Raw genomic sequence first — 15535 nt, 5'->3', positions numbered from 1 at the left:
AATCTTAGAAAGAATTAAAGGAGGAATAGAATTCTTTGTTATTTATAACATTTTTCATCAGCAGATTAAAAGTAATCTTGAATATAACCTCTTTTCATTAAACAATGTTATCAATGTTTAAATACCTACTGAAATTGCAAGCTCCATCAGTAAGTATTCAAAACACAGATTAAAATCCTGTTTAGAGTGAAAGAGAAAAGGATTTTTTTGACATACATCAAAGGTGTTAATAAATATTACTACTTTATGAGCTTGAGAAGAGTCCTTTTTATGGAATTTTACTTGTCTTCCTGTGTACCTAAGCCAGTTAGAACTTCTCAGGAATCTGAAATGCATTCAAGTGAAAGGGACTCTATTAACATAGGTGCTGAAAATTTATCACACAATGCAAACACAAACATAATAATCATGATTCTCATTATAAATTAATCAAGATCTCGTGATAGCCAGCCCATTGCCATATGATTCAGTAGCTTTAATTTTTTTCTACTATTCTGAATCAATATAAATTAAAACAGTGGACATTAGACAGTATTTGTATTTTTAATTTTCTTTATTACTTTTAATTTTCTTTATTACCTCCTTTGAATTAAAAACACATTTTAAAATACAATGCATTAACTGGTAAAAACAGATTAGTGCAACTACTTTTATTCAATAATCCTTCAGATTATAAGAATAGGAAATCAAAACAACTACATAATTTTTTTAAAAAAATAATTTTGGGGTGTTTTTAATAGTAACGCAAATTAAATTTGCCTCTTTGTCTCACATTCTCCAAGCAGTAGAAGGATCAGTCTTGACATCCTTAAAAGCTATAGCCTGGATCTCTCCAGTACTAGTCACTTCACACTTCTTCAGTCCCATTTGTTCAGCTCCTAATCTACACGACTGGTATTTTAATTGCACTGAATTCTCCTTAGAAGTTAAATAAATCACCTCCACAAGGAAACCCTTTATATAAATAGTTGTACTAGGACAAAACAATAAAGTATGAAGATGAGTAAAGAAGGACCAAAATTTCTTTTTTAATACTACAAATATTTTCCATGGCTCCAACAAGGGCTTCACCAGTCCTTTTCCCACCTCACAAAGTGCTTGTCAGGCCACATTGCAAAAAATACTGTGTTCAGTTTTGGCCCCTGGTGCACAGCACAGGTGTGGACAGGCTGGAGAGGGTCTGGAGGAGAGCCACAGAGGCAATCACAGGGTTGGGAAGCTTGGCACATGAGGAATGGCTGAGGGAACTGGGTTTGTTCAGCCTTGAGAAAGGAGGCCTGGAGGAGCCCTTAATCCCCATGTTACAGTATTTAAAGGGTGGCTACAGAGAACTCTCTTTTCCAAGGAGTCACAAAGAGGAGATGTAATGTGTGCAAGTAATTCCTGGGATGATTCTGATTAAACACAGAAGAGAAACTTTTTTCAATGAGAACAATTTGCCATTGGAATAATTTCTTGAGAACGGTGGTAATTCCCAACCAGTGGATACTTTTAAGATTTGGCTGAAGTGGGTGCTGGGCTACCTTGTTCAGACCATGTTTTTGCAGAGAAATATTGGACGAGATAATCCTTGAGGTCCCTTCCAACCTATGAAAATTCTAGACATAGAAAGGCAAAAAGATTACTGCAAGGTAAACCACAAAATGCATTTACAAAATGTCATCTCTTTGGCACTGTCTCTCTGTGTATGTGTTCTTTTCCTAAAGTAAACGTGCAATAACTGCTTTTCTTCATTGGGTAAGATATTTCACTTTTTTTATGCAATTACAGTCCGTGGATAACTCTCGTCAAACTAAAGATCGCTTAGGTTTCCAAATGCTCCTTTATGAGACTGCAAATCGGGAGGTAGGAATCCAGCAAGCATATGAGAACTTAAAATCAAGCCTTAAGAAAGTCCTGAGAAGAAGATGCCTTGATTTTAAAAACTGTAAATAAATTGCTGAACCGATACTGACACAACACCTGCTCGTCTTGGAGTTTTGGGTCAGAGTTCAGCAACTGAACTTGTTGTTTCCTATTAACAAAGGTCTATACAACCTCTCAGAGAAGATGAGACACAAGCCAGGAGATTGACAGTTCAAACTCAGGTACTATTACAAAATGTGGCTTCTCACATGAGCTAATTTCAGAAGAAAAATTGTTTGAAAATATTAAAATTATGAAAGCAACAAACAATATCTTTTGTAAGCATAATGAAAGAATGCCCCCCTCCAAAAAAATCTCAACATTCTGTAAAGAGAGAGGACTGAAAAATAAATTTTAGAAGTATGTATACACACATATATACATAAAACATTTCCAGAATTTGTAAGCAAACCATGTTTTTCATCATATATATAAAAAAGGACACTTGTACAATTTTAGATGTATGTCAGTTTAAGATTTGCATCCTTATAAATATTTTAAATCATTACTAAAACTGAGAAATTATATTTCTTGTGATTATACTAGAATTTTGGTTTTTTTAATTAAAAACACTCTGGTGGAAAAATATTTTTTGTCAGAGATAATGTCTTTGGTACTAGAAAAAATTTTCTGATGAGTGTGTTCTTTCTACCACCCTTATGTTTCCAGAACTTATTAGCTAATGTTATTTTCTGCTGATCTCAATGTTTCCATTAGCAGATGCCTTTTGAATTAAGAAGTCATATATGGCTTTGGAAGTGCTTGAAGAGAAATAAGTCTAGTAGGAGTGTGTGCACTGTTTCCAAAGAATTGAAACGGTAAAAAAAAAAAAAAAAAAAAAAAAAGGCAAGAGAACTAACTCATGTCTGCAAGAAAATTGAAGTAAAAATGAGGTTATGAAAGGTAGGCACTTTGGGCAGGGCTACATTGAAATTTACAGATGGACAATGAATATTGACACTGCGAAAGAAACTTCAACAGAAAAAAATGTACAAACAGCACATTACTCATAAAAACAAAACCAGATTTGCATGCTCTCAACACTTACATTACTCAACATACCATTCCATTAAAACTGTCAAGGACTAAGAACTAACACAAATCCTGAAACAAGACCTACTAGTGCCTCTGATTCTTAGTGACGTAGAATCCTAAACCATTAAGACTGTAAATTTAGCCTTCTGTAAGTACCAAGATGTTCACACACTAGAAAACCATACCAAGAAAACATGATAAAAAAATGGAACACAAACTGTAAGAATGGCATTTCCAAACTGCCTAGCTTGAGTTTGCATTGGTTATTTTTCAGGCCTAGACAATGAAATGTGACATTCCCTTTCCAATACCTTGTCGAAAGTACTGATTGAAATATGATGATAGGTAGGAAACCAGTATTTCGGAATAGAGTGCTGTAATTTTTAAACATTTCAATAGATTGTTGCAGTGGTTTGAGTGGATACAAATTATTACACTTGGGTATGAACAATTAGCTGTGAAAGCACAGCAGATGGGTGACCTTCTAAAGAGTCAGAAAGAGTTTTGGGCATAATGGATCAACTTGGACTAAATGAACATTGTCACTACAAAGTACTAAAATGAATGAACAGAATCCCATCACTAAGGTGTCAAACTAAGTTTGAAATTAGAGTTATCTGTGACAGGCCTCAGCTAGTGCAGTGGTTCATACCACACTTCAAGATGTGTGCTACTGGGATCCCAATGGTTACCAACATGGAGACAGTCTGGTGTAAGGAAAACTAAGAAACATGATAGTAATCTGCAAATACAGGAAAGGTTCCAATCTAGGGAATAATACCAGATATCATCTTACCGGGGAAAGAGTAAGTAGGAATCTTAAAGGATTGAAAAACATACATTACATTTTATGAAAATTGTATTGACTGTAAGGATATTGAAAAACCCTAATGTTATTTCCTGGACTGGAGCTATTTCAAAAAACAGGTCAGGTGCCTAACCATCAGTGAAGAATGGTTTAGTGAGAATTATTTTGTCTTTGTGCCAGAGAATGGCCTGAATGGCCTCCTCAGAGACCTTCTGTATGTTTCTCCTCTGACTCTGAAAACTTCTTCTCTGTAATAAGTAAAGGATAGGGGAAGCAAAAACAACTAAGAATAAAACTGTCTGAAAAGTGGCAATTAGAAATTTAATACAATAAAAATAAAATAAATAATAGCAACATTTCCATGCAATGTTTAGGTAGATATAGCATCATTTTTAAAAATAAAAAAGCATTAAAAATTGTATATTTGTGAAGGAACAGAACTACATATTATGTAAACATCTTTATATACTAGTTACTGTGGCAAATTGGAGAAAAATGCAACATTTGAAATAATAATGTCTGGACAAATACTTCACAAGAGCCTACATACTTAAAGGAGGAGGGCTCCTGTGTGCCCGTGTTTTTTAACAAATCTTTGTGCACAAATTGAAACAATGCTAATGTAAAAAGACCATTATTTGAAGAAGATTAATAGAACAGTCTAGATTATTATTTGCCTCTTATCAATCCCAAATAAATAGAAAAGTTGGCAGATACTGAACTGATACAGGTTTAAAAGGAGGTTAAATAAAAAATCAAATCAGTATTTTTGTATAAGTTGTATCAGTTAAAACTTATTACAAATCCTGGTTAAATTAAAAGAATAATGAAATATGCTTAGATTTTGGTAAGTCACTTAGCTTAGTAGTAAGCAACATTGAGGAAGATGCATATGTGACATTTACTAAATATTGACTGACAGATTTCAGTAAGCAGTCATCATGCAGTTGCCAAATTTGAAAGTCGATTTCCTGTCAGCCATAAGAATTATAAAGACACCTGATGTAACTCAGTATTTTAATTTGTGAGCCACAGCTACAAAAATATTTCCTGTTTAAGAAATCTTCAAATTACAAAAAGACCACCTGAGTGAAAGTAAAGAGGAAGGTAAATTAATTGCAGGGTATCATCTGATAAACCATAAAATTGTATCAAGACAGACAATTGCAAAGGTACACATCTACAGAAAAAAAAAATAACACATTCAAAGTTCCAGAATGATGCGCTGGATTTGGAAGGTTGGACAACTGGAAAAGTTTTACAGCTCCTACGGGACCAGTATCTAAACTTCAGTTTTTCTTACTACATTGTGGCCACTTCTTGGCTGTGAACAGGGCAACTGTGATCAACAGTAAGAAAGTAATTTTTAATTTGGATATTTTTAATAGTGCCTAATAATGAGATTAACCTCCAGAGAGAAATTTGCAGGGACAAAAATTATGATAGTTAATAATGATCATAAACGCAATTTTTTTCAAAGAATCAGAATATAAACTATTACATTTTCCTGAATATATCAAAAGATAAAGAGGTGAAACAATATCTTTAGGTATAGATTCTCTCAACATTACAAACTTCCCTGATTTAAGATGAAAATTAATATGAATTTAAAGCTAAAATTGTAGGAACACCTTTTTATGTTTGCAGTGCTACTGACCTGTAATTTGACTTGGAAAATTATAACTGAAATTCTTTATTTATGTGTATTTTTTTCCTGGTTTTAATTTTAAATTACTTGAATTTGTAATTGAGGTAATTTAACCTTACACTTTTGTACTGTGTCCCACCCCTTTGGGTCCCTGTCCAATGGGCTCAGCTCTAAAATGGAATTAGAGGATCATTCTGGTAGTACAGTAACTGACAAATACCTGGAGGCAAAACAGCAGGTTTTGACACATTTGCACAGAGCTTGCAGGAGGATTTTGTAAAACACAAGCACAGAAAGTTATAGAGGTATAAAGAGTGTAAGAAGGCTTAAAAGTAGGTTCATGGAGGATATTTTAACCTGTGGCAGTAGATGTGGTACTGATACAACATGAGTTCCAGCAATCTTTAGACACACAGCTTTGGGAAACTCACAAGGTAAATTAATAGAAAATCATCTCTTGCCTGTCAAAAGTGTGCAATTTACTCCCTAAAAACTTATTATAGGCCACTGCTGGAAGATAAGACAGTGGGCTAGACAGATTTTTGTTCTCATGTGGAACAATCCTTGTTCACATTTACTGTGGAAGCTCAAATTGAACTCACTCCAGGCCTTAAGGCAAAGGTGCTAGCTAGACACGACATCGAGATAGGACCCTAACATTTACCAGAACACATAGGGTCTGCAATATAGATGTGCCTTATGGGACTGTTTGCCAATTAAACACAGAATCCATACACTTTCTGAACTGGAGAAGAAAATGCATCCGTTGCTGCTAAAATGTAAACCAGTCAAGTTGATCACAGTGGAACAAAAATTACTTACATCGGTATTACAGGAGCGATAACGTTTCCTTTCTCCAAGACAATATTTACCTCCTCCTGAAGGCCTGGAAATACATGTTTATATGTTAGGATACGTACTAGAACAAACACAACTGCATGATATACACTAATGCATTCTTAATATTAATACAAGTCCAAGACATCACATAAATAAAAATACGTCCAAGTTTTAAGAAGAGATTTTGATAAGAAATGTATCTTTGACTTGCATCGTACAAAATATTACTGGGTACTTGAAAAATCATCACTCATAATATTAATGTAGTTTGCATAAATTCCAAGCAGTACAGTTTAATTGTATTTTGAACATAATAAAAAAACCCCTTTGGTTTTAATTATTTGCTTGCTTTAAAATATTAAAATGAGAAGTGTGTAAACAACTTATGTGATACTTTTTTTTCAATCATCTCAACTTACTTGAAAACCAACAAAGACTGGTTTTATACTTGGAAACAGAAAAGACTATATATTCTAGTCCAGAAATTTGACTCTGTTTTGAATTAATCATTATTAAATCTGAGAAAACTCCACAGTAAGCAGATTTCTCTTAGTGTAGATAATTAGCTGTTAAATTCCCAAACTGTTCAAGAACACTATCTAGCTTCCATAGTGGTCAAATAATGAACTAACTTAGACTTTTATGGAAGATTAAACACACATCAGCTCCTTGGCTTGCAAGTTGAAAGCAGAAAGAAAAAAAATACTTTGTGAGGCTTTCATAATAAAAAATTAACTAAAAAAATTAAATCAATACTCTTTCTCACATTACAGTACTTAACCAGGAAATGTCTTGACATGTTATTGATGCATACAGATAATTTCTGCTTTTGAACCCATTGATTAAGGAGTGACATTGGCCAGATTAGGTAGTTATTGCTAATAATAGGGGACAAACTGACCACCTTATGTATCAGTGATATGACACTGTGGTATCTGTCTTGCAGAGTGCAGTGGAAAGCTGGTGGACAGACTGGCTTGGAAAACACAGATATAAGAAACAAATACCCTAAGTGAACAGAGAGCAGAAGACAAGAAAAGGAGTGACAAAAGACAGAGAATGAATTTTCATGAAAGAAACACAAATGACTTTCAGAAAAAGTGTTCTTAAAAACCAATAGTGAGGATGGAGATAGTGACTATGAGAAATGACAAAAAGAGAGCATGCAGTAATAGATCCATCCTGTGAAGACCTGTAGCTGTGGTGAGGTAAACAGAACAGGTAAAAGCCAAAACAGAAAAGAGCAGTGATTCATTCAGCAAAGAACAGCAATAGAAATAAGCATTCCTCATTTGAGAAGAGGTAGCGACAGAGAAAGGAGCACTTACCTGACAGAACTTCTCTGGAACAGTGCTCAGGGCATTGGAAAACAGACAGATTGTAAGACAAGTACAGATATATACAACAGATCAAGCTGTAGTGTAGAAGCCAGCTCCTTTTCAGAGAGGGCAAACAGACCAAGAGAGAGTAGTGATAGGGAAAAAAGATGCTGAATTGTTTTAAGAGTCAGTAGGAAGTCACAACTGAAGTGCTGGACAAGGCATCATATATATGTATATAGCAATGTAATATTACTACTTATGCTTTTTATGTAAGGAGTTATATCGAAAATCTTAAATCTTGTGTTGGGTTTCGGGTTCACTTTTTCAATAAGTAATTGGCAATTGTTATTTTACATATGAGTCAAGCATTAAAGGAAACATGCTGAAAGAAAGAAACCTCTCTAAGGCATAATTTAAATATATTTTGATGAACAACAAGTCGCATAAATAAAACCATTCTGGTTACTGCTAAATATAAATCCAGCTATCTTTACAGTACATAAGATACATTAAAAATGTTAAAAGTATGTCTAGTGAACTCCTGTTTAAGCACTTCTATCTGCTGTTTTAAAGACAAATGCTGGCCAACTAGCAAAACATTTTTACAGATAACAAGTGAAACCACAGTTTTGAACAATTTCCAAATGTGTTTTTTTGTTGTCTCCAGCTTACTTTAGCTACTTACGCTGGACTGTCACAGTGTCTTATAGATGAGGAGACGCCTCCCCCGCAGGTCCTGCTGCACTCTCCCCATATTGACCACGGACCCCAACCCCCATCTATGCTCTGGGGCCAAGTGCCAAAAGGTACACACTCTCCCTGATAACACCACTGAAACATTTCACAAAAGAAACACAAAATTAGCTTGGAGGCTGACAGAGTTATCAAGACAGAAAAATATAAGGGTCAGACAATGACCAATTATAGGCATTAGCATTCCCTGTATAGATAACAAGACTAGTATTTCACTTTTTCTAGCCATGTTTAGACATTGGTGAGGGTGTGTGTGATGTGTTAAATGTCTCCACTCAGTTCTGAATTATAGGTCCCTAACACACACCAGAAGTATATTTTTATTTCATCAGCCTCCCTAATGTTTCACAATTAAGGAAGTACAAGTTGCTTACATTTTTTTAAACACTAAGATTCATTTTGAAGCCTGGTTTGGTAAAGATCTCCACTGAAGATTCATGTAGAGGCTTCATTACAGAAAATGAAAAATTCCCGACAGTACTTTTAAGAAAGTATTTATTTTTATAAAAGAAAATTGAATGGACAATGAAGGAAGAATTTGTTGCAGTATTTCATTCACTAACACTACAGACATAAATAAAAGTAGTGCAGAAGCATTAGACATGGTACAGAAAATAGTTTTGTAATAGTGACTGGCCACTTGTTTGGGGCAGAATGGACGCAGATACTTCATTCAAGCAAACACTTAAATCTTGCAATATTATTACTTAAATCAGAAATACAAAATGACAGACAATTAGCCCAAATTATTAAGTTTATTATTTAGTTAATCAGACACCTTTTCTAAACCCTTCAGGAATAATCCTGAAGCCCAAGTTTGATCACATTCTGGTGTCTACTGTATCACAGAGAACTTGAAGTAGCTCAATTGGATACCGTTTCCTGCTATTGCAGGCTTAGGTGAGGACCAATTACAGGCTTAGCAGAACATGGACTAAGGTATATCATAACCTTTATTTGCACATTTCCCTTCCAAAAGCTGAGCAAGTGCTGTTTTTAAACTCCTCTGAATTTCTGTATTATTGCCCCTTTCCACAAAGAAATACAGAAAATTTCTGTGTCCAAAACCAGCCATATGAATTTGACACTGAGACATGCACAGAAGACATGGAAAGACAGACTTATCCCTGTCCCTCTGTAAAGCACTACTGGAAGACAGTCTTAACTTCAGAGTGGTATGTACAGCAAAGCTGAGCTTTCTTTCCTTCTTCTTGGAGTTCTAAATGTACGGACTCAGTCAGGACTTCATCAGAGGAGGGCACCCTTCATAGGGAGTTTCTCTTAAATCTAGACTAGTATTGAATGTCTGTGTAACAAAATTCATGCCATTTAGTAAGTGAACTCAATTTTTTGTTAGTATAGGTAGATCCAAAAAGCACAGTGTTTTGCAATGCCTCTAATGACACAATAAGGATGGAGAATAAAGTATTTGTGATCTAGAGTAGTGCCTAAAATCATGTTTTTCTTCTTTTTACAGTGATAAATTGATAGAAACTTTATTGACTAAATACCAAAATCTCCTTGTTACAATCTATTAGAAATGCCACAGAAGTACATGAACAGATACTTAATGCTAAAGTCAAAAGCTAAAAATGAAAATACTTCTAAGAGTAAAATTGTAAGCAACTAATTAATTACTTTTAATAATTTAAATATAACTGAAATTATATTACATACATTACAACCATATCAAGACCCAAGCTAAGAAATGCAAGATACCCAGATTTAAAGTTAAACTCATAAGAATATCACAGATATAAAAATGAATTTGTAAACCATCCTAATTCCATATTTTTAGAACTAGAGAGACAATAGACAGGTGAAATTTACATGCCTTACTTTTCCAAAGCTGTATAAAATTCCCAGAGTGCAATTTTCACTGTCATGCAAACAGTGTCTTCCACATTCCCACGCTGCCCTGTAAGACCTCTTTAAATGCTGGGTTTTCTCTTCTACTCAATGCAAATCTGAGGATTTAATGCTTAACTCTGTGTGTTTTCTTAATTTTCTATTAAAAATCTATCTTTCACTAGAAGCCACTGATGCACAGAATCTCTGTCAGAGTAATTAAAAATGTGAAAAATCTTTGTTATTTTCAATGGGACTGCAGAAATGTGTTTACCTTCATGAATAACAGCAGCCTCATCTGCTGTAGTGAGGTTAGGACTATAGAGTAATCACCATATGATGAAAGAAGAGGAGGTGACAGCTATTTTAAAAGAACAGTTCTTCATGTAAGATTTAGATCTGAAATACTTATTATTTTCTAAGATTCAAATAATAATTTTCTATTATTTCAGCAGAAAGATAACAGTACAAATACACATAAAATATGCAAATCCTCTGTGAATAAAAGCACTCCGAGTTTTTTCCTAAAGAACTGACTGATGAAAATAAAATATGAGATGGTGGCACATTTGAGACCATTTTTATGGGTATTAGCTGCTTTACAGAATTAACATTTGTAACAGTATGATTTTAGAAAAATCATACAGACAGTACTCTAATATTGAGAAAAAATGATTTCCTATTTTGTATGAGGAAGAAAAACATTAGCAGAAATTTAAATTTTAACTACTAATTTTCAATCGTTGATTCTGCAATTGTTTTAAAAGAAAGCATAATGTTCAATAATAACTTATGTTAATGTCCAATGAGAAGTTAAATCATCCCACAATGTAGCTAGGTAAACTGTACTTTCAGCACTGTGTTATTTTTTGCATGCTTGCCCCTCTTTTACATCCCTAGCATGGATGTAATATATGATCTACAGAAAGGGTCACCATCTTTATTATTTTAAATTAAAACATGACATAAGTGTTCCTATCAGTTTTGTCTTATTATTTTATAAGCTGTTTCTTCATCAGCGTATTTTTTAAAATATGTCAGTTAATTTGCCTTCAAAAACACATCTCAGGGAATAACAGACAGAAACTTTATGCATATTTAAACTTCTGATTACTAATTAGGAAAAGTGTACATTTTTGAACCCAGCTAATATGTAAAACCCTTCACCAAACCATGAACATATTAAAGCTTCAAAACTTAACAGATGTAACAAGAAACCATTTTATTCTCTTTCCGTGTATGCAGAAAACAGCTGAATAACTCTTATGGAAAACACTCTGAAAACCTTTAGGTGTAAGCAGGTATCTACCATGGAAAATGTCAACCCAAAGGATTAAAATCTTAGCAGGTTTATAAAAACAGCTGAATGAAGGTTTTATTATAGAAGGTTAGGCTATTTTAATTGTAGAAATCCCTATATAATCTGCCAATAAAATATTAATATATATTGCATAAAATTATGCTTTGAGTTTTCCATGACACATAACACATAAATAAATATCTAAATACAATTAAATACTATGAGATCTTGTTAGATTTTTAGAGCTGGAAGTTTCATTTATTATATATTTGGACAGAATCCATCAAAATGGGGCTTAACTTGTTTGGGGCCTTTAGGCATGACTGCAGTACAAATGCAGCAATAATAACAGTAATGACAACAACAATAATAAGAAGGTGTTACAGTGCAGTAACCTATTTATTTCACATTATTCTTTGGGAAAGGAAATGGCACATTTGGAAAGAGCTCTGATTTATTGCTACCAGGAACTAATAATTCACAGGAAACTTTGTGGATGCAGTTTATAAACACAATTTTCTGCTGTTAAAAAAACATCTTTGGTTAACAGGTTTATCTTTGTAAAATGGCATGGATTCTCTCATTTCCCTCTAAAATCTAACAATGGAACAAGATATTGGTGACTGGAAAAAGACATTTGATAGAGAGCAAACTGATTAAAACCTCTTGACAAGGGAATAGATCAACAGTGTCTAAAATGATCTCAGCTTGTAGTCTCATGGTTTAAAAAAACATAAATCGAGGTATATTACTGTCATCAAAAAAGAGGATGGCTCCAAAATAAACCTAGACTGTTGATTTAAGAGCAGGGCTTCTAACATTTTCTATTACCCTCAGAGAAGGTAACAGTTTTAGTACTGTGTGAAGGTCTCTCTATTTTTATTGGCTAACTCTATTCACTCTATTTTTTAAATGACCAGTTCAATAAATTTATTTAACATGGTTTACCAATATTTCCAAACCCAGCACTGAAAAGCCATCAGAACGATACCAGGTCATGGGCCCCGAATGAAGCTGTCAACACGCATCAATAAACTGTGACAGCTGCCCAAAAGCTTTCCTTCTTGTGGTTTAAACATCAGATTGCAAGTCAAAATGCACTGTTATCTTTGCGGAAACCAGCTCAGCTAGCATGACAGAAGTCAGAATGAAAATAGATGTTCAGAAAACAATCCAATCTGGATCACTGAATCTCATGAACAGATGCAGCCACTCTTAAGACAGATACTGGAAATGGTTTAATGTAACAAGCTCTCTTCACTTCATACAAACCTGCATAAAACATATTATCTTGACAAAAGGTTTGTAGAATTCATTTTTTCCTCCCCAGTACATATCTTTTAAATAGATCAAAATATTTTTTCTCTCCTCTTTAAGATCTGTATAGATTTTGCCTTGTAACTGTGAAAATCTTCTAACACTCTTGTCTGAAACTACTGATACACAGAGATTGTTTTAAAATCAAAGGTCTCATATTCAGACAGATATTGTGGTGCTAAATGTATCTATTGCAACACTGACTTTCTGTACTTTTCTGTTAGGTAGAAGAGCTTATCTGACTGTACATCAAAGTCCATAAAGCTAAACACTTATGCAAGCATTACTGAATAGTAAAAGAATAATTCAAAGTCAAAATAGAAAGGTCACTGGGAAATATAAGCTTTTATAAAACCCTTTTATGGAGTCATCAGTTTTTGTATATACTTGTATAATTTGGCTTATATGAGAAAAAAATAAAATTCTTTTCTCTTCTAACAAAATTACATAGTTCAGGCTCTAGATTTATGTTGCACATTTTAAAAATCTATGGCAAACCTAAAACTGTAATAATCCTTAATGGAAGAGTGGTATGAAATGAAATAAAGATAAAACTAAAAGAGTTTTTACCAAAAAAATTACTCAAAAAATATACAGAATAAACACAACATGTTTTGGGGTTGTTTTTGGTCCAGGCTATACAGTTTTACAGAGAGGATAAATATTTTATTAAATTACACATATAAAACAACAGTGAAAAATGTTCTGTAGGACACTTTCCATTATGATGCACATTGTATTATGGTAAACTAAGTTCTGTTTGAACTCATAATTGCTGTGAAATACTTTAAGTTTCTAGTTCTTTCTTCTTGCAGTCTTTGAACAAAACTGCTTCTTCGAACAACAAATTGTTTGTACTCACCCCCTTTTCAATGCTCCCTGTTTGGCAAAGAGTACCTTCTGCTGCTGGAATGCTGTTGGTAACACAACGGTTACTTTTGCTGAGGCACCAGAGCTCTCTACACACTTCCTAGGAAAGAAGGCAGAAGCAAGTTGATCAGAATAAAAGCCTAAAATTTCTTCCAATCCTCATACACACATGTATACACAAATTTGTTTTGAACAGAGACAATTAAGACATGGTCTGGAGAGAGGAATCTAAAGATGGCTGTGATGGCAGCAATTTTGAAGCCTTTATATTTTGACTAAGAATATTCTGCCAAAAAAAAATTAAAAAAACATTCTGGAAGCATCAAAACTAGACAATAATAGTAAAGTTTTATAATTGCTTTTTTTCTTGATTTATCCTAAGACTGGACATAGTGTATTTCAGTGTTATTATAGAAGTAGTCTTCAGATGAGCTGTAGAGTCTCCATGAAGCTGATATCTGCCTCAAAATTACTTGCCAAAAAGGATACCAATAATTTTGAGATATGAAACAGGAACAATTACTTTTATCTCCTTTCCATAAAGTTTTTGAGCTCAGACTAGCTGTATTTCTCTTCTGCAACATTTGTTAATGCACTGCATGTTCAGTTAGAACTAACCTATGTACTAAAATATTTCCATTAGGCTTTTTAGATTTGCAGCTGCTCCTTCATAAATGATTTAGCCTTTCCTATTTCCCTATGTTGTCAGTTTAAACTAACTGAGATTTTCAAACAATCTTTTCGTTCCTACCATATTTTCTCATTTGTTTTTCCCATTTATTAATGAAAATTAAGCCAGTTCTGCTGATATTGGAGACAAATTGTTAAAACTAGCAAAGGTTTGAAATTCGTAATGTGGGCATAGTACAAAATTGGGTGAACACTGTAAATCTTCACAGTTGCTTCAGTTCCTCTTGGATTCAGCTGCGCATACACAAAAGAATCAGAAGATACTTGCTTTTACAGTAAATTACTTACACAATAAATCTTTGCAGTATTACTTCGGGATCTGTGCAGGATTTCACAATTTTCTTATATGTATTTGATATTTTAAAGTATTTTTTAAAATTTGGAATAGAACAAGATCTTTAAAATGATCCTATGATAATCCTTACCGTTTCATTTTATTAAACTGCTGCTTGAAATAATACCCTACAAAAAATCCTTGTATAGATTCTGTAGTGAAACTTGAAAGAAAAAGGAGAAGGAAAAGTCAGCATGAATGAATTGTAGTTATTACCCACTCCCCTCCAGGTTCATTGTTTCTCTGAGGTAATGAGTAAGTATCTGGCACCTATACACCCTATATGATGTGTTCTATACACATCAACAGGGACAACTGTTATGTTTTACCCTGAGAGTCTTGTTTCTTGCATTGCACTGCATATAAAAATTGATTTACTTATACATTACTCTCTAGCTGCTGCAGCAACAGTTGAACAGTAGAATCTTTTCTTGAAAAACGCAAATTATTTTTACAGAGTTTAAAATCAGCTGGTGCCATTCTTGCAGGGATGTTAGCACAGTGTATTTAGTTTCATAACTGGCAGAAGCAAGGTATCTTCTCTATAATCTATTTTAAAAAATAGACTATAGGAATGGTCTGAAATTATAAGGAATCAAAACAGATTAATTGGTGATTCCTGGAGTTTCCATCCAATTTTTGAAAATTAGGCCTAAGTTAGTTCATCCTATTTAGTGTCTGGCTCTTAAAACTATTAAGCCTGTTTTGGGAGATACACTGCCACTTGTAAAAGTCTACCTGTAGCCAATGCAGAACTTTTCAAATTAGGTTTTTTGTTTTCAATGAAGAAATGCAAGCAGTAGAAATACTTGCTTAACTTAAAACTCTGAACAATTTTTTTTTATACACAGCTGAAACATTTTAA

General features: G+C 33.7%; 1 protein-coding gene across 2 annotated transcripts in view; it reads right to left on the bottom strand.

The window, feature by feature from the left end:
- The window catches only part of ADAMTS6 (ADAM metallopeptidase with thrombospondin type 1 motif 6), a 132842-nt gene that overhangs the window by 34012 nt on the left and 83295 nt on the right, over positions 1–15535 (bottom strand). For both annotated transcript variants that reach the window (XM_062512964.1, XM_062512965.1), the window contains exons 11-13: positions 13639–13746; positions 8244–8389; positions 6219–6282 (exon numbers count right to left, since the gene is read on the bottom strand). In XM_062512964.1, coding sequence (XP_062368948.1) covers positions 6219–6282; positions 8244–8389; positions 13639–13746 — 318 coding nt within the window. The remainder of the gene's footprint in view (positions 1–6218; positions 6283–8243; positions 8390–13638; positions 13747–15535) is intronic.

Source organism: Cinclus cinclus, chromosome Z (genome assembly GCF_963662255.1).
Source record: "Cinclus cinclus chromosome Z, bCinCin1.1, whole genome shotgun sequence".
Classification (NCBI taxonomy): Eukaryota; Metazoa; Chordata; class Aves; order Passeriformes; family Cinclidae; genus Cinclus; species Cinclus cinclus.
The sequence above is the reverse complement of the archived record's forward strand: the minus strand, read 5'-3'. Positions and strand labels throughout refer to the sequence as shown.